Below are 27,174 nucleotides of genomic sequence, written 5' to 3'. Positions count from 1 at the left end.
TCAGATTGAAAGGTTGATACTTAGGGTATTGGGTACTTGGCTATGTATATCTAGATACCTTGGCATTGGTGTATCTTTATTCCCTGTGACTAAGTGATCAGCAGACTAGAAGAGGGACTCCAACAAGACTTGGAGGAAGAGGGTGGAGCTAAGGCCCTTTCCAACCTGGGGAGAAGACAGGTGTCTCAGATGATGTCACCCTGGCAGTTGAGGAATTGGTGGGTCGAGCAGGTTACAGCCAGAGACCTGGGAGGCGCAGTGTTGAGTCCATGACTTCCTACTAGGTCAGAGTCCATGCAGCACAGGGGGTCAATAAGGCACTGGGCACCTACCACTTGCTGCCATTTGAGATGCCCTCTGGTAGTTTGTATCTACTGGAAATGAGTGGAAAGAAGTAAATGCCCATCTTTGAACAGGATACTGCAGATTCTGAGGTTTAGGAAGGAGAGTTCATAATGCCCAGAAACATGGAGAGGGGATCATTCATTCTGAAGAATGAAAGTAATACAGTGGTTTTACAGACTTTACCAAGGACAGATTTGTATTCTATCTTGAATATTTACCCATAGAATATACTCAACAAAAATTTAAACGAATAATTAAACATAGAGGTTTTTTAAAATTTCAATGTCCAGGTGCCAGAAGAGAAAGCTGACTTAAAGTAGTAGCAAACAGTAGGAGCTACATCTTTTTGGAGGATAAATTGTCTCTGGTTCTCTATTTCAAAGACTGTTTTATATTTACTTAATATACTTAAAAAAAAAGGAAAAAACACTTTTAGACTAAGCTGAATTTGGTAATCACAGAGTCTTTGGCATCAGACAAAGCCGAATTCGAATCCTAGTTCTGTCCTTGACTAACTGTGTGACTTCTGAGCCAAGATGTTCCCCTCTGTAAACGGGAATAACAGTAAGGTTTGCTGGGAGACTTAAATGAGATATTTCACGCAAAGCTATAAGTCCAGGACATGATATACACTAAGTATAAATAAATACTATGGTAACCACGGAAACGATAAGACCAACAATAAAATAAATCATAGCATTAACGATGGTTATGTTTGGATTCTCCAAAGCACAATTCCATTGAGCTTGGGGAGTTGGAAGCCCAAACGAGGCCCAGTAGGTTCATCAGCTAGAATACATTTCCCGACTCAGACGATGCTAAAACTACATTTCCCAGCAGGCGCCGGGCCCCAGGCTCTTGTTTTCTCTCATTTCCGGGTGTGTCATGTGACTCCCCTGCTCGGTCATGGCGGAAGCGGAGGAGCAGGTAAAGGCTGCAACTGCTAGGCAGGGGAAGGGGAGGCGAGGGTGAGGCGATCGGCGGCGTGCAGTGGAGCGTGCGGAGGTGCGGGGCTCCTGCGGGACGAGGCAGGCCCACGTGGGGCGGGGAGACAGCAAAAGTCCGTTTCGGGGAGCGGAGAGGCGGGTGGGATGTCGGCTCCTGGACGTCACGCAGAGACAGCGCCCCGACACACCCCCGGCGTTTGCGGGGCGGCCCTTTCTTCGGCGCTGCTCTTGTGGCCTGTGACCCGTGAAATTTTGGCTTGAAGGCAGGCCGGGCTCTCCAAGGGTCTGGCTGCCCGTGGGAGGCATCACACATGATTTGAGTTTTGAGGTCAGGTGGCTGAAATTTAAGTTCCTCTCGAAATAGGACGGTAAGAGGTGATATGCAGGTGGACTAGGAGAGCGTAGACGGGATGAGTTTTGTTTCGGATCTATTGACTATTTCATTTAGGTACAAAGCTGAGTCACTGTTGCATCCGATGAGTTTTGTTTCGGGTCAATTTCATTTAGTTACACATCTAAGTCAGTGTTTTGCATCAGGCAGTAGTTAAGTGTATCTATCAGTCCGGGAGCAAAAATGTCTTAGGCTCCATTGCTGGTTCTCATTCTTAAAATGTGACTTTGGGCTAGTCATTTAACTTTAACTATGAGATAGAGATGATAATAGTACTGCCCTCGAAGGGTGGTTTTAAGATGGAGTGGGTTTAACACAGATTTAAAGTGCTTGGGAAAAGCTGGGCTCAGTAAAAGTTATGTGGGATTATTTGTTGCTGGTAAGACATCAGATGGCAATGTCCAGTCGACACCTGGCAATGTGACAGTGGAGTTTAGGGAAAAGTTAGTGATGGCAATAGAGTTATTTTCATATAGGCAGTAGTGGTAGCCAGACATTAGTTGAAATGACAAAGTTACATCAAAAAGCCAAAAAAAAGAAAAAAAACAAACGAAGATCCGAATTTGGGGAAATACCTTAAATTTCCATTTCCAGTGTCATTTCAGCTTGGCACTTTTTTTTTTGTAAATTTTTTTAGTTTAATTTAGTTTTTCCTTGTAAATTTAGTTTAATTTAGTTTTTCCTTGTCAATTAACAAGGCGGTCACTTTCCATAGTTGCTTCTAAACAGTGACTTGATGAGCTGTTTAGTATAAGAGAAATTTTTTTAGTTTAATAATCTACTTTGTACCATTTCCAACATACTTCACTTACATAATGAAACTTTGCCCTGTGTACATTTGATATATGCCAATAAATAAGAAATTTGCTGAGGTAGAAATTAAATTCGGACAGAAGAGTCTTCTGCCTACCCCTGGAGCCTCCTTTTCCATTTCAAGCAGTTCAAAGGGAAATGCTCATGTAATTTCATGACTCACAGCTGAGTTTGATGATGGTCGTGAGATTGGTTTTCACACTGTTCATCTTTCTTGTTGAAATAAAATTGTTTGGTGGTTTGATTTAAAAGCAAGAAACCAAGCTCCTACATTCTTAGATATAGTGTAGTAGGAACGGAGAGAGTTCTTAGAATTTACTGCTGTTTTGTGCAGGAGTTTGGCAAAGCTGTCTGATGTAAAAAGACACTTAGAAAGTTAATGATATAATAAGAATGCTTTGCATTTTTACAGGACTTTCCAGTTTAAAGAACCCTCTCACATTGCATTTGGTCCTCACAAAAGAATTCTGTTGGTAAATTTTATTCTGATATATAAGTCAGATCAGGCATCTCTTATGTTCCAGACCTTCCGGTGGTCTCCTATTGTGCTCTGAAAAAAAGCCAGAGTCCTTAGAATGGTCTAGTTGCCCAATAGCACCTTGTCCCAATTGCTCTCTGTCCTTGTCCTCAGACCTCATTTTCCACTATTCTCTTCCCCTTCTATCAACTGTGCATCAGCTATCCTGGCTTCCTTACTCTTCCTTCAACAAGCTAGGCATGGACCTGCCTCAGGGCCTTGGCTCATGCCGCTCCCTTTGTTTGGCCCCAGATATTAACAGGGCTCTTTCTGTCACTTCCTTCCTGTGTCTGTCCAAGTGTTATCTTTTTGCATGAGACCTTCCATGACCATTCTTTGAAACCTCCTTCTTGTGTAGTTTTCTCCTTAACGCTCGTGACCATCTGACATACTGTGTTCTTAAATAACTTTTTTTTTTTTGTATACTCTGTATATTTCTGTATATTCTCTCCATAAGACTATAAGCTCCATGATGGCAAGGATTTGTTCACGTTGTATTCCTGACACCTGGAAAAGTGCTTGGCTCTCAGTATGTTAGATGATTGAATTTTACAGATAAACAAATTGCAATTCTGTCACCTTAAGTAACTCGCCGAGGCTTGTGTCTAAAACATCTCTAGTCGTGTCTCCAAAGCTCACGATTTTTCACTGGCATACTCTGCCTTTTTAAAAATACTTAAGAACCTATTCTAAATCACTTTTTACTTTGTGAAATAGAATTAGCCCTGATCACCTTAATACATTTCCTTCAAGTCATTATTTCACCTGTGATGCTCTAACAGCCAGTATACGGTTAGAGTGGGCATTTGTTCCCCCAGTGGTATCCGTGTCATTCTCAGAAAGAATGTTCTCAAAAAGACAACAGCAGAAAGAAGCTAACATCCACAAATTGTTGTTCTGTTTATTTTTTTAAAGAAAGCTGCCAGATAATTGAACCTGTATTATTGGGCCTTTATAGATTAAAAATGGTTAGACTTTGCCCAGTCTGCTTGATTTGTGTATTTTGCATTTCGCATAGGAAGCCATTGAAATCTGACCAAGATAGGAGGCCTTTATTACATAGTTTTTGGAAGGCTAAAAGAGCCCAAAAGTGGTGTTAAATAAATTTGCTAATTGTTCTGTTCTGCTGCTTTGAACCTTTTAGACAATCTTGACATAATTCTCCTCACGTTTCCTGAATGCTTTAAGAATCAAGATGTGTGTTAAAATTAACTATGACAAACAGGTGAGGGTAAAGGAAGCTTTTTTTCCTTAGTGCCACGTACTGTAAATGGAAACAGTCCTCCAAGATGTGCAAGACAAAACTCAACCTCTCCTCTTAACTTTTCTGAGCATTGTATTTTTGGTGATGGACCTTTTACCCACCGTAATTTTAGGAAGAACCAAAAGAGTGAGATCTGAACTGAGTTACTATAACACAGTCCACAGACTCCCAAACTAAAGATCGCTTTTTGGGGAATTCCCTGGCAGTCCAGTGGTTAGGACTCCTCGCTTCCAGTGTAGGGGGCAGGAGTTCGATCCCTGGTCGGGGAGCTAAGATCCTGCAAGCCACAAGGCGCAACCAAAAAAAAGGAAAAAAAAATCACTTTTTGTATATGAATGAACTTTTTTGTTTTTTAAAGTCATTGGGAAATCCTTGTTTATGCTGAGTATGGTTAAGGTAGTTAGTAAAAATAGTGACATATATATTATAGCTCACAGAAAGCACTAATACCCTGCATTGTGCCGGGAAATCTAACCAACTGTTTTACCTAGCTCCAAAATGACTTATAGTTGACCTTCGAAATCACAGATGCCCAACACTATTTGTCCATGCCTTGCTTCTGAACAGCATTCTGCCTGAAGTCTGGTTGTTCGTGTATTTGTCTTATCTCTCCTGCAGATTGCTGAGTCCTCAAGAATCAGCACAGAGCTTACTCATGTCTGTATCTCTCACAGGGCTACTGCTTTCCAGGTACTAGGTGCTTAATAAAATGTTTAAATGGATTTATTAGGGGGAGAATAGCCTTCTGAATTGAAAACGTCAAATTGTTAATTTAGGTTCAGTAGAATTTGTGTTAAATTGTTTTATCTTACTTGAAACTTTTGAAAGTTATTAATTCACATGAATTGTAGATTACATTTCCTACATTGCTTACTCTGCCAGCTCCCTGGGTACCCTTTCGTCTTTCGTACCAACCAGCAGAGAACCTGGTCCATTAAAATACTTGGTCAGGGCTTCCCTGGTGGCGCAGTGGTTGAGAGTCTGCCTGCCGATGCAGGGGACACGGGTTCATGCCCTGGTCCGGGAAGATCCCACATGCCGTGGAGCGGCTGGGCCCGTGAGCCATGGCCGCTGAGCCTGCGTGCCCGGAGCTTGTGCTCCGCAGCGGGAGAGGCCACAGCAGTGAGAGGCCCGTGTACCGCAAAAAAAACAAAAATATTTGGTCACTCAGACCATCTATTCTTTGACCAGATAGGAGAGTTTCTGCTTTGAATTTCCCACTACATTTTGGAAGTGAGGAACATTCTATCTGTATTGTAGAGCATTTAAGGATTATCAGATAGTACATTCATGAGTAGTTATACCCTCATGTGATTGTGCCCCATGTATAAAATAAAAACCAAGTTGACAAATATTTGAGTGTCGCAGTTTTCTTGCCCGTAGCTTGGGGATTTTACTCTCCGGGACTCTTGTGAGTATGAACTGAGATAAAGTATGTTAAAGTGCTAGGTTGAAGTGGTTGGTTTGTAAATAGGACAATGATTTATAACCCAAACTTGGGTTTGGCTTAGGTGTGCACAATTCTCTTTTCATATAGTTTGGCCAAGATCGGTCATTTAAAAGCAACTTTACTAATAAATAACTAAAGGAAAAACAGCCCCGAACAAGAAGTTGCAAAAGCACAGGATCAGAGAAATCTTTAGAGCGCCCACTCTTTACCATCATCTCACAAGTATAGTCACCAATTAGCTCAGCTGGGTGTGCTTATTACCTTGTGAGTTTCTTCTCCCATCTTCCTCTGGGCTGGTTGGCTGGAGGCTGCTGTCATTAGCTGATTACTGGTAGCCTCCTGGGCTCCCGCATTACCACCTCGGGGAGGGAGCATTCATCAGATCAGGGGCTTCTGTGTTTCATGCAGCTTCCCATTCATGGCTACTCAGTCACAGTTGCCTTTGTTTCTTCTAGAAACTTTGTCCTCCTTAGTGGTTTTTTTCCCCTTTCTTGTTTGTTGGTGTTTTTGGTTTTTTTTTTTTTAACCAAATCCTTGTGATTCTGGGCTCTTATTTATACCTACTGAAGATGAAGTGGATACTAAGAAGTCAGAAAGAGAAAGACAAACACCATATTATATCACTTATATGTGGAATCTAAAATGTGACGCAAATGAACTCGTCTACGAAACAGAAACAGACTCAGAGAACAGGCTTGTGGTTGCCAAGGGGGAGGAGGGGGAGGGAGGGTTGGATTGGGAGTTTGGGATTAGCAGGTGCAAACTATTGTATATAGAATGGATAAACAGCAAGGTCCTACTGTATAGCACAGGGAACTATATTCAATATCCTGTAATAAACCATAATGGAAAAGAAAAAAAATGATGGAGTGGATTAGCAGATATTTGCCAGTTCTCCCTACTGCATTTAGATGGTTCTGATGCAAAGTCAGATTTGGGGCTGGGGCAGACCTCACGGCTTTTCTTCATTTGCAGGATAAGTATAGTAGTTGAGCCTAATTGGTTGAAAAGGTTGGTAACCTGAGTCTCCCTGCTTCTGCCAGCTCCCTGGGTACCCTTTCATCTTTCCTACTCAACCAGTCTAGTCCTTGGGGACCCAAAAGCTTTCTGTAATGGAGGCTCTGTGCACAGGGATATCAAATACATCTCACACAAAATATTTCTTCTTTCCCGTGCTGTGCCTTTGTGAAACGTTAGAAACACTCCTCCATCAGGCTCAGCTGTGGCACACAGTTGTTGGGAAGGAAAAGAAGGTGGTAGTAAGTGTTGTGTGTTTCACGTCCATCTCCAGCCTAGTCTGCTTTCCTGGGGCCTGGTCTCTGCTCGTTTTCTTCATCCTGCAAAGTTTGTAGCTGGCTTTCCTCAGGCTCCAGCCTCCCATTTCTCCCCCAGATTCTCTTCGTTGCCCTCTACAAACAGTGTGTATTCCCTCCAAACTGTGAGGACTTCGCAACCTGGGAGGTCCCGGCTTCTCTTTCTCCTCCTGGGTTGACCATCTTCTTAACCCCTCCTGGCCTCTGAGGCTGGCTGTGCTGAGTCTTCTCCCGGGCCGCTGTCACGGGGCCCTGATTGTAGGATTAGGGGTCGGGTGGGTTGAAAGCCCTTATTGGAGGGGTCTTCTGAGAGCCCAACTAGCTCCTTCCTGAGGCTGCTGCCAGGTTGTTAACGTTGTGTTTGGATTGCTCTATCCTTGTTTGTGCTGCCACCCTTCGGTTCCCCTTCTGTAACTGTCCTGTAGCCACGAGCTAATAATTCAAGCATTTGCCTGGAGAAAATGCACTTGGTATTGCTCATAAATGGAAAAGGAATATACAGCGGAGGTACAATGTTACTGCTTTGGATCAGCAGCTAATTTCTTTTTTAAAATTTATTCTACTGAAGGATAGTTGATTTACAATGTTGTGTTAATTTCTGCTGTACAGCAGAGTGATTCAGTTATACATATGTATATTCTTTTTCATATTCTTTTCCATTATGGTTTATTATAGGATACTGAATATAGTTTCCTGTGCTATACAGTAGGACCTTGTTTATCCATTCTCTATATAATAGTTTGCAACTGCACACCCCAAACTCCCAGTCAATCCCTACCCCCTACTCCCTTGTCAACCGCAAGTCTATTTTCTATGTCTGTGAGTCTGTTTCTATTTCCTAGGTAAGTTCATTTGTATCATTTTTTAAGATTCTACATATAAGTGATATCATATGATATTTGTCTGACTTACTTCGCTTAGTGTGACAATCTCTAGGTCCATCCATGTTGCTGCAAATGGCATTTCATTCTTTTTTATGGCTGAGTAGTATTCCACTGTATATATGTACCACATGTTCTTTATCCATTCATCTGTTGATGGACATTGGCTGTTGTAAATGGTGCTGCTATGAACATTGGGGTGCATGTATCTTTTCAGATTATAGTTTTCATCTTTTCTGGATATATGTCCAGGAGTGGGATTGCTTGATCATAGCGCAACTCTATTTTTAGTTTTTTTGAGGAACCTCCGTACTGTTCTCCACAGTGACTGCACCAATTGACATTCCCACCAGCGTGTAGGAGGGTCCCCTTTTCTCCACACCCTCTCCACAGCAGCTTGTTTCTTCTCATCATCATCGGCAAACGGGTATTGACCAGTTCCTTTGGGTAGGGTAGTTGGAGATAGGCAAAAGCCTTTGGGTTCATCCACAGCGAATTAAAAAGGATTAACTCCTAGGACCAGGCAATTAATATTAGGTGCAAGCTGATGGGTATAGAAGGAAGAGAGGCTATTGGAGGCCGGGTCTGGACCTTGTGGCCTGGACTGACTGGAGACAATTCTGTGAATGAGGTGAGACCTAAGTTGGGCCATGAAGAAAGTTTAGGATTTAGAAACAGCCAGTGAGTTTCAATCTTTTTTTTTTAGCCTCAAATGGGCAACATGAAAATTGAAGACATAAAATCTAAGCTCTATTGTTAAAGCAAGACCTCAGCCTGACTGCCACCACCTCCCAGAGGTACCCCCTGAGAGCTTCCCTGTAGAGCATGCTGGGAGTTTGAGGACCGCTAGGGTGAGTGCAGAGTTGGGCCAAGGGCCTTCTAAGCTGAAGGAACCACTTCTGGAGGCTCCGCGCAAGCATCCCAAGCTTAAGGCGCCGGGTGGCAGTGGAAGTGAGGGGGATTTTCTGGTGCAGGGAAGTTGGGGATGTTGGTGGTGAGGTGCATTCTGTCTCTGGGGCCGTAGCTGCTCAGCTTCAACTGCTGTTATATGGAAATACGGATTTCAGGTATAGTCTGAGTTTAGGAAGTCAGAAATACAGATTTGTATGGGAAAGTCTTAAAAACACTAGACAGGCCAAACAAAACACCTACTGGCCACATCCAGACTGCAAGTTGTTCTTCTGCCACCAATGACAGAGAGATGTGACCATGGGATCTCTGAGTGAGAAGTCACCCGGTGTGGCTGGAGGGCTGTGGGTTTGTGCAGAGAGTGGGGAGTGAGGCTAAAAGTGCCCTGGGTGCCACACTGGGCTGGGCTTTGACGACCTTGCTGGGGAATCTGAAATCTCCTGACCCCCGAGGTTTCCTTGAGGAGGGTGGTGACCAGGGTGCTGTGTGTTCTGGGAAGATGATCCTGATGCTGGTTGATGAATAGATTCAAGAGGTCACAGGTCAAGGCACCGAGATGGTTCGTTAAAGCTGTTTGGGCAGATGATTAAGTTTAAGGGGTTGGTTTGCAAAAGAAGGATAAAGTGGAACAATTGTTGAGTTTAGCTTTCAGCCTGTTGCCCAGGATTTGTCCAGCTGTAAATTTGTATCACTGGGTACTTTCCAGCCCTTCATTTTTCTTCAAGCAGAGCAGCACAACTTTTTTCTTATTACAGTAAAACGCACATAACATATTTATCATCTGAACCATTTTTAAGTGTTGTGATTCAGTGCCATTAAGTACATTCATGTTTGTGCAACCGTCACCACCATCCATCTCTGGAACTTTTCATCATCACAAACTGGAACTGTACCCATTAAACAGTAACTCTCATTCCCCTAGCCCCCCGCACTAGCTAACCTCTGTTCATCTTTCTGTTTCATATTAAGTGGAATCCTGCAGTACGTGTCTTTTTGTGTCTGGCCTGTTTATCTTAGAAACTAGCAAATTTTTTTTTAACGTCTTTATTGGAGTATAATTGCTTTACAGTGGTATGTTATTTTCTGTTGTATAACAAAGTGAATCAGCTATACGTATACACATATCCCCATATCCCCTCCCTCTTGCGTCTCCCTCCCACCCTCCCTATCCCACCTCTCTAGGTGGTCACAAAGCACCGAGCTGATCTCCCTGTGCTATGCAGCTGCTTCCCACTAGCTATCTATTTTACATTTTGTAGTGTATATATGTCCATGACACTCTCACTTCGTCCCAGCTTACCCTTACCCCTCCACGTGTCCTCAAGTCCATTCTCTACATCTGCGTCTTTATTCCTGTCCTGCCCCTAGGTGCTTCAGAACCATTTTTTTAAGATTCCATATATATGTGTTAACATATGGTATTTGTTTTTCTCTTTCTGACTTACTTCACTCTGTATGACAGATTCTAGGTCCATCCACCTCACTACAAATAACTCAATTTCGTTTCTTTTTATGGCTGAGTAATATTCCATCGTATATATGTGCCACATCTTCTTTATCCATTCATCTGTCGGTGGACACTTAGGTTGCTTCCATGTCCTGGCTATTGTAAATAGAGCTGCAGTGAACATTGTGGTACATGACTCTTTTTGAATTATGGTTTTCTCAGGATATATGCCCAGTAGTGGGACTGCTGGGTCGTATGGTAGTTCTGTTTTTGAAACTAGCACAATTTTGTAACTTACACTTTTCTGATTTGAAGGTAGAGTCTTTGAAGGAGAGAATGTGAAGTTAAAAAAATGTTTGAAAATCATTGACTTTCTCGAGGTTCAGCCTTGGTTCTGGGATCCCTTGCTGGGGACATTCACTTCACGTCTCCCTGTTGCCTCTGTCTCTGGAGCATTAAGGAGGGGGGCTTGATGAATAAACGAAGCTAAGAAGTAACAGACCAGGCCAGTTCCTGAAGGCACTCAAGCATGGCTTTGGTAGCGCTGTGGAAAGAAGGGTCATTTTTTTGAGGCCACAGCTAGGTCTGGGAGGTTCAGACTGGCGCTGAGGGTAAGTCTGAGAGTGTCCTGGAATAAAGGTTCTCTTGAAAACCAGTAGCCACAGGAGGCTCCTCCGAGAGCCTGGTTTTCTTGGAGGACTCAGATTTCTGAGATTTCCATGCCTTGAGGTATCCGATTCCACCACTGCATGCTTTCCAGTGGGAACAGAAGGTAATTTGATTTTGAGTCTTTGGATTGAAATTGCTGCTTGGGGGCCCATTTTTGTTTTAGTGACGCATGTAAGTGACACGTTTGCCCTTATACGCCATGTGCATATTTGAATGGATCTCAAATTAGGAAAAAATTTTTCCTTGGGTTTAATGTAGTTTTTTGCAAAGAGTAGTCAAGTGTTCTTTGAGAGTTCTAGAGGTGGGAAATAATCTCGCTGTGGCTTATTGGCACAGTTGTCAAAGACTTGTTTAGCTAATGCTAATAACTTAATGTGCAGGCACTGTCAGGGATGTTAGAAGCCATTTAAGTTCAACCTCTAAGCCTCTGCATTTTACCTCCGAGGGCATTAGGAAATTTCAAGATGCTACATGTAAAACATTTAGCATCAGGAGCAACATATTATAGATGTTGAGTAAAGACATCAGAATAGTGACCAGCCTCTTCAATAAGTGGTGCTGGGAAAACTGGACAGGTACATGTAGAAGTGTGAGATTAGATCACTCCCTAACACCACACACAAAAATAAGCTCAAAATGCATTAAAGACCTAAATGTAAGGCCAGACACCATCAAACTCTTAGAGGAAAACATAGGCAGAACACTCTATGACATAAATCACAGCAAGATCCTTTTTGACCCACCTCCTAGAGAAATGGAAATAAAAACAAAAATAAACAGATGGGACCTAATGAAACTTCAAAGCTTTTGCACAGCAAAGGAAACCATAAACAAGACCAAAAGACAACCCTCAGAATGGGAGAAAGTATTTGCAAATGAAGCAACTGACAAAGGATTAATCTCCAAAATTTACAAGCAGCTCATGCAGCTCAATAACAAAAAAGCAAACAACCCAATCCAAAAATGGGCAGAAGACCTAAATAGACTTTTCTCCAAAGAAGATATACAGACTGCCTACAAACACATGAAAGAATGCTCAACATCACTAATCATTACAGAAATGCAAATCAAAACTACAATGAGATATCATCTCACACCAGTCAGAATGGCCATCATCAAAAAATCTAGAAACAATAAATGCTGGAGAGGGTGTGGAGAAAAGGGAACACTCTTGCACTGCTGGTGGGAATGTTAATTGGTACAGCCACTATGGAGAACAGTATGGAGGTTCCTTACAAAACTACAAATAGAACTACCATATGACCCAGCAATCCCACTACTGGGCATATATATACCCTGAGAAAATCATAATTCAAAAAGAGTCATGTACCAAAATGTTCATTACAACTCTATTTACAATAGCCCGGAGATGGAAAAAACCTAAGTGTCCATCATCGGATGAATGGATAAAGAAGATGTGGCACATATATACAGTGGAATATTACTCAGCCATAAAAAGACACGAAATTGAGCTATTTGTAGTGAGGTGGATAGACCTAGAGTCTGTCATACAGAGTGAAGTAAGTCAGAAAGAGAAAGACAAATACCGTAGGCTAACACGTATATATGGAATTTAAGAAAAAAAAATGTCATGAAGAACCTAGGGATAAGACAGGAATAAAGACACAGACCTAGTAGAGAATGGACTTGAGGATATGGGGAGGGGGAAGTGTAAGCTGTGACAAAGCGAGAGAGAGGCATGGACATATATACACTACCAAACGTAAGGTAGAAGCTAGTGGGAAGCAGCGCATAGCACAGGGAGATCAGCTCCGTGCTTTGTCACTGCCTGGAGGGGTGGGATAGGGAGGGTGGGAGGGAGGGAGACGCAAGAGGGAAGAGATGGGACATATGTATATGTATAACTGACTCAGTTTGTTATAAAGCAGAAACTAACACACCATTGTAAAGCAATAAACAAAACAAAAAAACCAGAAGGATCAGGATGGCAGATGCCGTAAAACCAGTAACTGGGGATGGTTAGCGGAGGGAGAAACAATTTAGAAGGGTCGGCCTGATACGTTTCATTAAGTGTCTGGAGAACTGGCAAGCAGTAGAAGAAGTGGATGTTTCACGTGTCATGTTAGGGCGAAGAACAGAAATTACTGTGGAGAGATTGTAGCTCCAAATTAATAAGGGCTTTCTAATATTTAGATTACCATGAAACCAAAACAGGCTGCCCTGGGATACAGAGGAGATTCTGATATTCATCATGGTTAATGATAGAACTGCAATCAAATTCTTAAGTACACCTAACGTTCATCCCTGTTTCACAGGTGAACTTTGAGAGCAGGGACTGTATTGTCCGCTAGGCTCTTCTGGAGGCAGCCTGCCACCTGCTAGGTTCTTACTGATTTTCAATGAATGAAATTAAAATATTTTCAAATGCCCGATTTGTGTTTATCCCGCAGTCCAGTTTGCACTGAGTAATATATGCATCCAACTTTCTTTAAAATGTTTATTTTTTTGTCTTGATGTATCTAAAATGTCCTTGCCCCGTTTTTTTGGTTCTCTTTAATCTCGTGGTTGGTTGCGAAATGCTCACGTTCAGTGTCAGCATATTAGTTGTAACCTTTTATTGCTATTGATATCTGTAAGCACGTTAAGTAAATCTTCATTTTGCTGACCTCTTTGCGGATGCGTGGCATCAGCACATTCCCTTTGAGTGGACAGGTGAGAGATTAGCGGAATCAAGTCCATTTTTTTTTTCCCTTTTTGCTTTGTTTTCTCCAGAGCAGCAAGATTCATCGTCTAGCAAGAGGGAAACTGTGTTAAATGGCAGAATTTGTCTTCCAGTTAATGGTTTAAAGAGTGGATGTAAATTATACAGCTTGTTTGCACAGCGTCTGATCGGTACCACGCTAGGGGAATTCTGTTGTAAAAGCTGTTAAGCAAGACAATCATTTTGACTCAGCCAGATTCATAGCATGGTAATTAATAGCACAAGAGCTTTGCCATATAAAAGTTGGCTTATAGATAATTTGAGATGGCGGTTGCCTCTTCTGAGATCAGTAAGGCTGCTTTGCCAGACTGATTTCCATCTTTAGCGAAGGAAAAGCCTTCTGGGTCCTCCCATGGGGAATTCCTGGGGTCATTTGTTAACCTGCTGACCAGTCAAGGGAGGTCACTGGGAGCGGTGGATCCATGTGGCCCCAGAGCGACCATCTCAGGGTACCCTGTGGGGTATGAAGAAGGTGTTTGTAGGAGGCCTGCGAGAGTCGGACCATGTGGAGTTCTTTAAACTAGAGTTGCAAATTACCTCCAAAAAAGGGCACGTGGGTATTGGTGGTGGGGACATGATGACTCTTGTTCCTTGAAAATATTTTTTCTCCTTTTGTCACGTGTTCTGACCGTTTTCCCCGCTCTCTGCTTTGTAGGAAACGGGGTCTCTTGAAGAATCTACAGATGAGTCTGAGGTAAGGTGGGGATTCAGGGACCTGGGAATTTCTAGGTAAGCCAGCATCTTGCGCTGGTCATGCCTTGCTAAATGCAACATTCCCCGGAACTTGGCGTGGTAAAGTAGGGCCATAGGTGATTAAACCTTGGGGAAGGACATGCCGGTCATCTTTAAAACTATTAAATGGATTGGCTTGGAAAATAAACAGGAAAAGGAACACAAAGTTTTTTCCTCAATTTGAACAGTATTTTAACCTGAAGCATGTTGGCAGTGGTGAAATTGATGCAAAGTTTTACAAACCAATCTTGACACTTAAAAACCTATTTTTGAAAATAGCCACTGTCGGGTCTGCAGTACTTATTCTTTCTTTTAATGAATATGGCGTGCTCATTGGTATAGTTTCTGAATCATTGAAATGCTCATTTATTTCACAAAATAAAAAGGGAAGTAACTACCTTAAAAGCTGTTGGGGAGCTAAGTTGTGTTAACGATTGAATTTAAGGAGAAAAAAGTAATATATAAAGGAGGGCTTTAAAAAAATTTCTCAAGGCTATGCATAAAAAATAAGTTTAAGCATAACACTGATTCATTAGTTTATTAGTTTTATAGATGGACTAATAACAATAATTGCTTTTTTCCTTTTAGTATTTCCTTTGACTCAGAGCAATATAAAAGTATTTATGGTAACCTTTTGGAAATCCACACCAATGTGATATTTAATATGATCTATTCCATTTGGATTGATGTCATAATTATTATCTTCTTTGCTTTTGGCGGGGAAAGGGGGACATACATATTCTTCTAGAGAATACCTTACATATCATGCCATCGTGCATTTGTAGTTTGGCTGTAGAGTTGTGGTTCCTCACATTTTCACTACTAAGGATCTCTGATACTCTCTTCAAAGCTCCTGGTAAGGTGTTACTGAATTTGCTTATAGATAGGATATAATAGTTGTGAATTTTTAATGAAGCATTGAAAGCATTTCAGACCAGCACCATTTTTATTTTTGGAAAGTTCTACTTAACTGAGAAGCCCATGTTCTCAGAATCACTGGTTCAGAATCCTGCAGTGTCAGAGCCCTGTCCAGGAATTTCATTTCAGAGATAAGGAAAATGTTGGCAGCCACCTACAACTAAATCTTTCCCCACATCCTTCAGATGCTAAACGGATCCAGAAGGAAAGCAAACAAAAGCACGCATAACCCCTGTCTCCAGCATAGTTAGGAAACAGGGAGTACTCTAAGCTCTGGATTGACTGGAGCTGAGGGTCAGATGGATGGGAATGAGGGGAGAGTAGCTGAGCCCCAGCGGTGGCAGAAAACAGGGAAATCATAAATCATGCCCCATCCTGAGTGGGGAGGTTGTGAGAACAGGTCTGAGACGGGTGGATCTGAGCAGCGACTGTGCTGGAAAATTTTTTTTTTTTTTTACTTTTATTTGCATTTACTGTTTTTAGTGACATTTATTCCCAGGCCGTAGGTTTTTGTTTCTTCAGTTTTTTCTGGGATATCTTTTTCTTCTGTGCAACCTCCTCTTCTGGTTTAGGAACAATCTGTTCTTTTTCAGTAAGGATCATCTCAGTGTGGCCGGGAGAGCTCATGTATGGGTTGATCCGACCTTGAGCTCTGGAAGTCCTGTGCCACACTGCGGGGAATTTGTTCACCTGGCTGTGCTCAGTGACCAGAGAATCTACATCTAAGCCGTTAAGTTCAGCATGACTCTCTGCAGTTTTGAGCATGTGCAGTAAGAATACAGCACTCTTTTTGGGCCACTGACCCTGCATCCAGCCCCACTGTTTGGCCTGGGCACACCTACCAGCTCCACCATTGTAAGGACAGGTTGGCACACATTGCTTCTGTAAGGTAACATCCTTCAGATACTTGGTGGCTTTTGGATATGCGTACCCTTAATGGTCTGGGCAGTTTCACGAGTGTTCTTAAAGTGAACATGAAGATTTGAACCTCTTGCATGATTTTGTGGGGTTTTTCTGGGCCAAGTGGATAGCGAACCATTTTTAAAGAGGTCACCTCAGGCCGCTTACTGGAAAAGCAGAAAATTTAAAGAAAGGCGTTTGAAAATGCATGAAACACTGGCCGTACAGCATTGGGGTGGGACTGCTTCTTGAGAGAAGGGGGAGGCATCCCCTGGAGGCCTGGTGGTGAAGGGAAGAGGAAAAAGCAGGGAAATTCAGGGTGCCCAGAAACAAACAATATCATAGAGTCAACAGATTTACCTATTCTTCTCTCCCCATCACCAAAAAAAAGATGCCACTTATTAAAGAAAACGTCCTTCATTTACCAGTGTAACTAATAAGAAACCTAGTAAAACACCCAAATACCTCACCTCTCCATGGGAGCACCTGTTGGTGCTGTCCAGGAAAATATAAGACATTTTAAAATGATCTGAAACAGCAGGTAGCATCTGTATAAAACTACTATAGGAAAAAAACAAGGTGAGAATCAAAAATTTTCCAAGAGAACACCGACATAACACTCCATCATGAGTTGAATATCTATAAACAAGCCTTTGCAGATGTGAAAAACTATCTTAAACCAGGAATTTACAATCTCAGAACAGAAATGAATCAAAAAAGTAGGAAGTGAAGGGATAAGAGTTGACCACACTCAAGAAAGAAATGGAAGGAAAAGATACATGAATGTTGAGGAAACTGAGACCCAAAAAGGAACCTGACCATCTAAGGTTGTAGCTGTTTCATGGGAGAAATGGGTTCAGATTCTAGTCCCCAGACTCTGGGCTCTTTTGGTCATTTTGCCTTCCAGCCCTGGTGCCTTCTCAGGATGGTACCTCAGGTTCATATCTCAGCTGTACTTCATGCTTGCTGCGTGACCTTGGGCATAGCACTCAACCCTTGTATTCTTCAGTTTCCTCATATGAAAAATGGGAGTTACTGCTAACCTTGTATTGGTATTGGTATTGAGGCACCACTTGGTGGCCCGAGAATCTTTATTCTTCCTTTTCTTCCTCTATCTCTTCTTCCCCTTAGCTTTTGTAACTGTTAATTAAGCTTTCTCAGGGCAGGCATTTCCTTTATGTACATATACCTCTTGTTTATTCAGATGCTCAGGTGATCTCCATTTTTGTGAACAACAATACTCAAGTGTTTTTAACCATGTAATATAACAATTTATTTTTCTATCACTTTACGAAATGCTGCATTTCATATAAATTGGGCTTTCACGTTACAGGCAAACCATAGTGTTAGGTTATTCTGAAGTTATTTTTTAAACTTTTAGTTAATTTTTAATTTAAAAATTTTTAGTTGTGGTAAAACATACATAACATAAAATGTACCATCTTAACCATTTTGAAGTATACAGTTCAGTATCATTAAAGATATTCACATTGTTGGGCAACGTGTTTCTGGAACTTTTCTCCACTAACACTTATTTTCCTTTTTGTTTTTTGATAGTAGCTATCCTGACGGTGTGAGGTGATATCTTACTGTGGTTTGATTTGCATTTTCCTAATAATTAGTGATGTTAAGCATCTTTTCGTATGCTCATTGGCCATTTGTGTATCTACAGAGATATATCTGTTCAAGTCCTTTGTCCATTTTCTAATCGAGTTGTTTGCTTTTCTGTTGAGTTGAGGAGTTCTTTATATATTCTGGATGTTAACCCTTTATCAGGTGTAGATATGGATATCAGATAGATACCTGGATATTAACCCCTTATCAGATAGATACAGATACAACTCAACAACCTGTGGATAGGATGGATAGGTGGATAGCTAGCTAGCTAGCTAGGTAAAGGTCTGTAGAGTTATAAGTGATTTACCTTTATCTTTATCTGTGTATTCTATATAAAGGAAAAAAGAATATATAGAGAATATATATTTATCTATGTGTATCCCTTTTTATATGAATTACATATATTTTCTCCCATTCCATAGGTTACTTTTTCACTCTGTTGAGTGTATCTTTTGATATGTAGAAATTTTCACTTTTGATGTAGTCCAGTTAATCTATTTTCACTTTTGTTTCCTGTGCTCTTAGTGTCACATCCAAGAAATCATTGCCAAATACAATGTTGTGAAGCTTCCTCCTGTGTTTTCTTCAAAGTTCTTATTTTACTGTGTTTGAGAAAAGAACACAGAGTGCTCAAAATTATACGTTATGTTTTCCACTAATCTTGAAAACTGCAGCCAAAGGAAATGGATTTGAGGTGTGGAGTATAATTAAAATAACAAAAGTGGTGTTTATGTCAGGATGTCAAACTTTAAGAATGTTGACTTGTTCTTTATACTTAAAGTAGAAATTCAAAACCAGATTATGACCAAGATAGTAAGTAATGTTATTTAATAAGCTGCATAGTTAGGGGTCTTGTATTCATGTTAATACTTAATTATGGCAAATTTGAAGGATAACTAAACTGGCCCTCATGTCTAGGATTTTTTGTTTTTAATATACAATCTACTGTTTATTCCACCTTGAAATGGTGAGCCAGACTATTTCTTAGATGGTGTCTTGGAAAGCTTAACAAAGAAATATGTTGTCTTCGAAAGGATTTCATTCCCGTTTTGAAGCTCTGAGATGTTTTCAGTTTTCAGGGATGATGGCTGCTATCATGTAGGTGATAGCAGAGTGCTCTGGGAATACAGAGGGGGAGTGGGTGTTTAGTCAGGAATGGCTTCATTAGGAGTCTTCAGGAGCTGTTATGGAGGATGAGTCTGGGCAGAGAGGCTGGGCACGTCTCTGGGAAGGAGGGAATGTATGTGCCGAGGCCAAGTCATGAAAATGCATGCATGTTCAGCCAGCTGTGATGAGCTCTGTGTGGCCGGCATGCAGGAGGAAGTTGGGGAGACGAGGTTAGACAAGGAAACTAGGGTGCGGATGTGAAGCTCCTGATGTGTCGAACCTGGCAGTTTGGACTTGACCCTGTGGACACGGGGGTGGGCGGCAGAGGGGAGGCAGCCAAAGTCTTGATTGTCAGGGGTGAGGATAGGGGCTGGTGACAGATGAACTGTCCGGAGAGACCCGTGGCAGGAAGTTTCCAGTGGAAGCCCCCATTAGAGATGGGGTATAGGGGCTTGGGCTAAGCAGTAGCAGAAGGCAGAGAGGAAATACTTCTCAAGTTCAGTGAACAGGAAGTATAGGCTGGTATGTGAGAGATGAGCTGGATGGGGCAGGGTGGTGTGGTCCAAGAAGATTACCAAAGTATCTAGTTCTGTATGGTGGGAAACAGAGTAAACCCCATGATTAGGTAGTTAAAGGCAAAAGACATTCTAAGCCTAAAATTTGATATCTCTGTATTCAGTTTTTTTTCCTCAAAGGTGGTACTTTTTACTTCACTGGTGACCCCTTTTATTAATGGCTTTGTTCTGGCTGAAACAAGCAATAAACTTTTACACACACACACGCAAGTGAGCAAGCTAATATCTGGGATTTTAATTTTAAAATCCTACAAGTTACTGCTTATAGAGGAAGGTTCTGTGCTCTCTTTGGAGCAAAGATGGTTTTGTGGAATGAGCACAGTATTGGGCATCTATTTGGATAATGAGGCTCATTACAAAAACAAGCACGTTCAACGTAGGAAACAGTGCTTACGTGTGTTAATCGGCCCTATGACTTGGCCATGATGACCGCTTCTGTTTTACAGATGAAGAAACAGACGTAAGAGTGTTTAGTTAAGTTGCCCAGGGTCACCTGGCTTGTCAATCGATTAGAACCCAGCAAGCTGACTGCAAGTTCTGGTCTTCTCACCTCAGTTACGCTACCTTCAACTTCACCTTGACCTCTGTAATTTTATGCCAGACTCTTCCTCTATGCACCTTTATAGAATTAGACAGGCCTTAAAAAAAAAACCTTCCTTAGAACTTCTTCCTATGTATAAAATGATACTTTGGATGATGTTACAGAGTTTGGCTTATTCAACTAGTAGGATAAGACGTCAATTTTAGAATCTTTGAACTAGCTTTCTGTTCTGGAGAAGAGAGGATTGTCTAGCTAGTGTATATATGACATTAATAATCTAATAAAATTCCTGTTTTGTCATAAAATAAATGTTATTTATTTACAAAATAATTAAAACATTTATAAATAATTATATACATACGTATGACATATTTATAAAATAATGTTAGTTATAAGTTATATCCCCTTTGAAAAGTACATTCATCTCTGTGTGCACAAATTTAGCCACAAGAATGTGCATTACAACTTTTTATATTATAAAAATTTGAGAACAGGCTAAATATCTAGAAATAAGGAATTGCATTATCTTTTTAATTTAAAAAAGCTTTTGACAAAAATGCAGTTTAGAGGTGGGGGGTGATTGGCAAGCTCTTTTTGTAAATGTTTAGATAGTAAGTACTTAAAGCTTTGCAATCAAAGAGGCAATACTGAGGATATTATGAAGGTATGTAAGCATATGAACATGTAAAAACCCTTCTTTGTGGGTTGTACAAAAACAGGCATCTGGCTGGATTTGGCTGTGGGCTGTAGTTTGCTGATTCCTGATTTAGAGAATAATCCAGTTTCTCTTCACCCTCCAAAGTCCACATATGATCATAGAAAGAAGGACTACAAGGCCACATCATCACTGGGTCATGTGACTCTTATCATAGTCTGCCTTCATTTTTCTAAATTTTTCATAACATATGCATTACTTATATACTTAGCAAAACAATACAATTATTACTTTTAAACAAAACTTGTTAATGTCTGTACGTACTACAGAACTTTTGGGTTGCAAAGCTGTGGAACCCAAAATAAAACTGCATGTCCTTCCTTCCCTACCTCAAACTCAAACAGGGAGTTAGGGAAAAAGTTTGGTTTATTTCTTGCCCTCTTTATTTTATCCAAGATTTTATATAAAACCAAAATTGTTTTTACTCTAATAAGCATTTTTTTCTTGAGTTTTTTAAAAGTTTAAAATTTTGAGATAATCGTAGATTCACATGCCATTGTAAGAAATAATACAGAGAGTTTCTTTATACCCGTCACCTAGTTCTCAAAGGGTAACATCTTGGGTAACTCTAGTACATCACAACCAGGACATGATATGATATGTGATGCATATTGATGCAATCTACAGACCAGACCTTATTCAGGTTCCATCAGTTTTATATGCATTCATTTGTGTGTGTGTGTGTTTGATTCTGTACACTTTTATCACATGTGAAGATTCCTGTGACCACCAGTGCTGTCAAGATACAGAACAGTTTCATCATAAGATGAAAAATAAGTTCCCTTTTAAGTCACAGCCACTCCCTCCCCCTCCTCCACCACCTGGCAACCACTTTTCTGTTCTCCATCTCTATACATTTGTCATTTCAAACGTATTATATGGATGGAACTGTACTGTGTGTTTACCTTTTGAGATTGACTTTTTCCTACTCTGCTACTCTTTTCATTGGCGTGGTTAGACCATTCACATGTAAGGGAATTATTGACATATCAGGGTTTCAGTCTGCTGGGTTTTTTTCTGTTTGTTTTCTGTTTTTCAGTTCTCTTGTTTCTCTTTTCTTCCCTTTCTGTGAGTTGCTTGAACATTTTTCTGAGATTCCATATTGATTGATTTATAGTGGTTTTGAGTACATTACTTTGTATGGTTTTCTTAATGGTTGCTGTAGGTGTTAAAATATGCATACAAAACTGGTCACAGTCTACTGATATCCAGGACATTTTACTACTTCTTGTCACATATAGAAACCTTACTTTTATGTCCCTTTACCCTTCCCATTTTTAAAATACACTTGTCTTAAATATTAACTTTGTTCATTGAGCACCACATCAGTTGGTATTAAACTTTTTAATTCAACTATCAAATATGATTTAAGAAACTCATGAAAAGAGGGATAATCTGCTATGTTTACCCCATTATCACCCATTTTTATGTTCTTTTTAAAGTTCTAAGCCTTCTTCAGTTTTCTTCTATCTTCTGTTCCTTCCTGTTTAGAAAAATTCCTTTAGCCTGTTCTTTAGGGATAGATTTGCAAGCCACAAATCCTCTTAGTTTTTCTTCATCTGAGAATGTCTTTATTTCCCTTTCATTCTTAAGGGATATTTTTACCAGGTATAGCTTTTGTAGTTGACAGTTCTTTTGTTTTAGAACTTGAGAAAATATATGCCACTTCCTTCTGGCCTCTGTCATTTCAAATGAGAAATCTGTTGTCATTTGAATTGGTACTCTCCCATAAGTAATGTGTCATGTTTCCCTGGCTGCTTGCAAGATTTTTTTTTACTTTAGTTTTTAGAATTTTAATTAGGGTGTCTCTTGGAGTGATCTTCTTTGATTTCTCTTCTTTGGAATTTGTTTAGCTAATTGAATCTGTAGGTTTATGTCCTTCACCGAATTTGGACAATTTTCAGCCATCATTTCTTCGAATATTCTCAGTTCCTCTATCTTCTCCTTCTGGGACTTTGATAATGTGAATATTACCCCTTTTGTTATTGTTCCACAGGTCCCTGAGATGGTTCATTTTCTCCAGTCTGTTTTCTCTTTGTTGTTCAGATTGGGTAAATTCCATTGATAGATCCCTAAGTTCATTGGTTTTGTCCTTGTCATCTCTACTGCTGAGCCCATCCAGTGAGTTATTTCTTTTGGGTATCGTATTTTCTAATTCTAAAGTTTCCATTTTTTAAATGACTAATTTCTTTGCTGAAATATTCTATTGTTCCATTTGTTTCAGGAGAATTTATAATTGCTTGTTGAAGCACTTTTATGATGGATGCTTTAAAATCCTTGCCAGATAATTCCAACATCTGATTCATTTTGTTCTTATAATATACATTTTAATGGAAGACAATATTTAGATCATGAAGAATTATCAGTTACGTCATTTTATCAGGTTCACTTATTTCCATGTGTTGTGCTCATTGCTTTACATGGATTATTTCATTTAATATGGACCACAGTCCTTTTAAGTACTATATTAGGCAGGATGCTGAAGTAATAAACAGTTCCAAAATTGTAGTGGTTTGACATAGCAGAGGTTTATTTCTGAGTAGAATCAGTGACATAGGGAGAGGAAATTGAGGCAAAAGCAATATAGAAATGTCATCATCTTCCATAAGACCTTTCCTATTTGTGGACCAGGTACAATGTGCTGTGGAAAACTTTCATAGAGCTGGAAACTGAAGCAGTTCTGCTTCATAGAGATATGTATTTTTTTAAAACGCTGTTTTGGATAGATTCTCAGTGTACTGTTTATTTAGAAGTATATGCCACCTTTGTAGAGGAGTTTAGTGGGTTGTACAAAGAACTTTGCAGTAGAAGCATCAAAGTGTTAGCCTAACCTTTCAAGATTAAACTTGCACAGCAAAGAGGAGAATAACAAGGGGAAAGCCATCAGGCTAAAGAGGGTTGGCAAGGAAAGAGAAGAGCACCGAACGGAAACTGGTGTGTAGTGAAGTCTGCTTTCTACCAGGTAAGGATTCCAGTGACCTTTAGTTATTCATGAATGCAACTGAATAGATAAACAAAGGCTTATTCTGCCTATGGTGTGTTCCTTTGAATTGCATGTGAATTACATGACCTGTGCCTGGGCCATGGCATGTATAACAGAAGGTTAGTTACTGTCACTTCTGTCTTTATAATTTTTGTTGCCATTATTTATAAGCATGCCTCCTAAGTGATGTCCACTCAGATCTGGCTTAGTTCTTGCAAATATCACAATTAGGAGGTTTTGAATATGTTAGATATATTAATTTTACTAAACCAAGAAGACTGACAAATAGCTGAACCTATTTAAAACAAACCTATACACAGTTTATGTTGAATGAGGAATTAATTTTAAAATGTACCTTCTCGGTGCATCTGCCACAAGGAGAATTCTTTTTCAGTTTTGTTAAAATGAAAACCAGTCATTGTGAGAAATCAGGAGATAGGTTTTTTAAATCAGGAAATGCATCACAGAAAAATAATTTATTTTACCTGGCAGGTAGAACATTGTGAATCATTTATTGAAACTTAAATTGGTTCTTTATATCTATTAATTTTAATAAACAAATTTATAGCAACTGGTAACTAAAATGGTAATGTACCTTGTTATGAAATTGATTGGTGAGAGAAAGGGAGCATGGGGTTATAATATTCTTCCAAATAGCCCTTGGATTAAAATTTTGCTTTTTCATTTAATGAGCTATTAATATTAACAGGTTCTGCTGATTATTGCATCATTCAGGCAAGGATAAACATTCTCTGTGAAGCATATATTATAAAAGTGATATATTTGGAAACTTAGTAGAAACTTTCCGGATGCAAGATTTGTGAAACTGTATTTCTGCTGCTGGTTCGAGATTGAGAAAATGAACGTGACTTTTCCTGGTATGACATATATTTGAACAGAATTTACAGTTTCACGAGGAGAAATTTATAATTTACATAGGAGGAAAATTATTTTAGACAGCCCAAGGTGGACTGATTATTTTATTTATACAACAGATATTTATTGGATACTATTATGTTTTGGGTGCGAGGATACACCAGCATTTGATAAAGGAGGCAGACAGTAAACAAAAACATATATATCAGGCGGTAATACATGTTATGGATAAAAGTAAAATGACATTGGGTAAGAGGACTGTGGAGTGGGCTGAGGGATGCTCTTTTATCCTGGACAGTAGGGGAGGGCTTTCTAATAAGATGACATATAAGTAAATATCCAGGGGAAAGATCTCATAGGTGAAAGGAAGAGCAAATACAGTACCTTCAGTTGGGGTCCTGCTAGAGGTCTTCGAGGATACGAGCAGGGCTGCAGCAGAGTAATAGGAAATCATGTCTGAGAAGTAATGAGTGGTCAAGAACTGGAGCCTGTAAGTCAGCTTATGGACTTTGGTTTTTACCGTGCGTAAGATGGGAAGCCACTGGAGGATCATTGTTTGGTAAGATCCCTTTGGATGATGTTTGAAAAAAGTCAGGAAGGTGGTGGCAAGTAGGAAGCAGTGAGACCAGTTAGGAGGCTTTGGCAAAACTCTGGCTAGAGGTGATGAAGATTTGGGGCATTTTTTGAAGTAGAGCCAATGGATTTGTTGACTAGGAGGTGGACGTGTAAGTGAAAGAGAGGAATCAAGCATGAGCAACTAGGATGATGGAGTATGTTAATTGAGATAGGGGAAGACTCTAGCTGGAACTGGTTTTGGTGCTCAGGGTGAGTTGCTGGTGATGGTGGTAGTTGGGCGGGGTGGGTAAATCAGAAATTCCATTTGGGGTATCTTAAGTTGGAGATGTCAGTTAGCCATCCAAGTGGAAATGTCAAGTCGGTCATTGGATAAAAAAGACCAGTGCAGGTCTGGACTGAAGATAAGAATTTGTGCATCAGGGCTTCCCTGGTGGCACAGTGGTTGAGAGTCCGCCTGCCGATGCAGGGGACACGGGTTCGTGCCCCGGTCCGGGAGGATCCCACATGCCGCGCAGTGGCTGGGCCCGTGAGCCATGGCCGCTGAGCCTGCGTGTCCGGAGCTTGTGCTCCGCAACGGGAGAGGCCACAACAGTGAGAGGCCTGCGTACCGCAAAAAAAAAAAAAAAAAAAAAAAAAAGAATTTGTGAATCAGCATTTGGATGGTGTTTAAAGCCATGAAACTGGATGAGATCATTTAGGGCCTGAGGACAGATACATAAGAAGCCTGATGTCTGGACCAAGGTGTACTCTAACGTTTTAGAGGTCTGGTAGATGAAGAGAAATCTTCAAAGGGGAGTGAGAAGGAGTAACCAGTGACGTAGGAAGAGAACCACTAGAAAGCAGTGACCCAGAGGCCAAGGGAGGAATGCATCTCAGGAGGAAGAGTGTCGTCAGTTATACCAAATACTGCTGGGAGGAGGAATAAGATGAGGTCTAGGGCTTTACCCTTGGATCTGTAATGAGGCCATTGGTGTGCTCCTTACAAGAGCAGTGGTGGTGGCTCATACTGGTGGAGTTGGTGGTGGGACCTGACTGGACTGGACTCAGGGGAGATTGGGTTGGCAAAATGTCTCAGATGCTTGCAGAAATTCTTGTACTGTGTATTACAAGATGTTGGTATCTAGAATGTTCAGTGACTGTTAAAGGAGATGATAGTCGTTTAGCACTTTGTCATTAAAACGTATTCAGTAAGTATGCTGCTGCTACTGCCGTTTTGTTATTTTTGTCCAGTTCTATGCCAGGTACTTTCAAGAAGCCAGGGACCCTGTAACCAGGTTCTCACTAGCAGAGCTACTTGTGAGTGAACAAATGAATTGCTCTTCACAACAATGATAGGAAGCTGGCATTGTATGCTTATTTTGAAGATGGTGAAACCAAAGGGACCTTTGAGAGGTCCCTTTGTCAAAAACATGCACCAGTGACCACCCCTGGCCTCCTGACTCAAGCTGAGAACAGTTTTATCCCACCCCGTGTCCTCAAAAGGATCATGATTTAATTTAGGGGCAAGCAATGAGAACTCTTCTAGTTTGGGGTTCAGCTTGGGGAATCCAGCTCCATAGCCCACCATCATTTTTATCCTCTCTGACTGATATATTATTCTCAGTAATAGGCAGATACGTAGAATAATGGTCCCCCATGGATGTCTTCATCCTGATCCCTGGAAGCTGTGAATATGTTATGTGACATGGAAAAGGAAATTAAGGTTGCAGATGGAATTAAGGTTGCTAATCAGCTGACTTTAAGATAGGGAGGTTATCTTGGATTATCCAGGTGGGACCAGTGTAGTCACAAGTCACAGTGTCGTCTTTACAGGTGGAAGGTGGAGGTTGAGAAGGTCAGAGTAATGTGGTGTGAAACAGGACCCGACCTGCTCTTGCTGGCTTTGTAGGTGGCGGAGGGAGGAGGGGACCCACAGCCAAAGAATGCATGTGGCCTCTAGAAGCTGGAAAGGACAAGGAACCAGATT

General features: G+C 40.7%; 1 protein-coding gene across 1 annotated transcript in view; it reads left to right on the top strand.

Moving 5' to 3' along the window:
- Window positions 1-1,227: 1,227 nt before the first annotated feature.
- Window positions 1,228-27,174, top strand: part of VPS41 (VPS41 subunit of HOPS complex) — a 188,548-nt gene continuing 162,601 nt past the window's right edge. Inside the window, exons 1-2 of the mRNA XM_030871168.3 lie at window positions 1,228-1,272; window positions 14,324-14,362. Of these exons, the coding sequence (XP_030727028.1) occupies window positions 1,252-1,272; window positions 14,324-14,362 (60 nt within the window). The 5' untranslated portion in view covers window positions 1,228-1,251. The remainder of the gene's footprint in view (window positions 1,273-14,323; window positions 14,363-27,174) is intronic.

Source organism: Globicephala melas, chromosome 9 (genome assembly GCF_963455315.2).
Source record: "Globicephala melas chromosome 9, mGloMel1.2, whole genome shotgun sequence".
In the NCBI taxonomy this organism is placed as follows: domain Eukaryota; kingdom Metazoa; phylum Chordata; class Mammalia; order Artiodactyla; family Delphinidae; genus Globicephala; species Globicephala melas.
The sequence above is the reverse complement of the archived record's forward strand: the minus strand, read 5'-3'. Positions and strand labels throughout refer to the sequence as shown.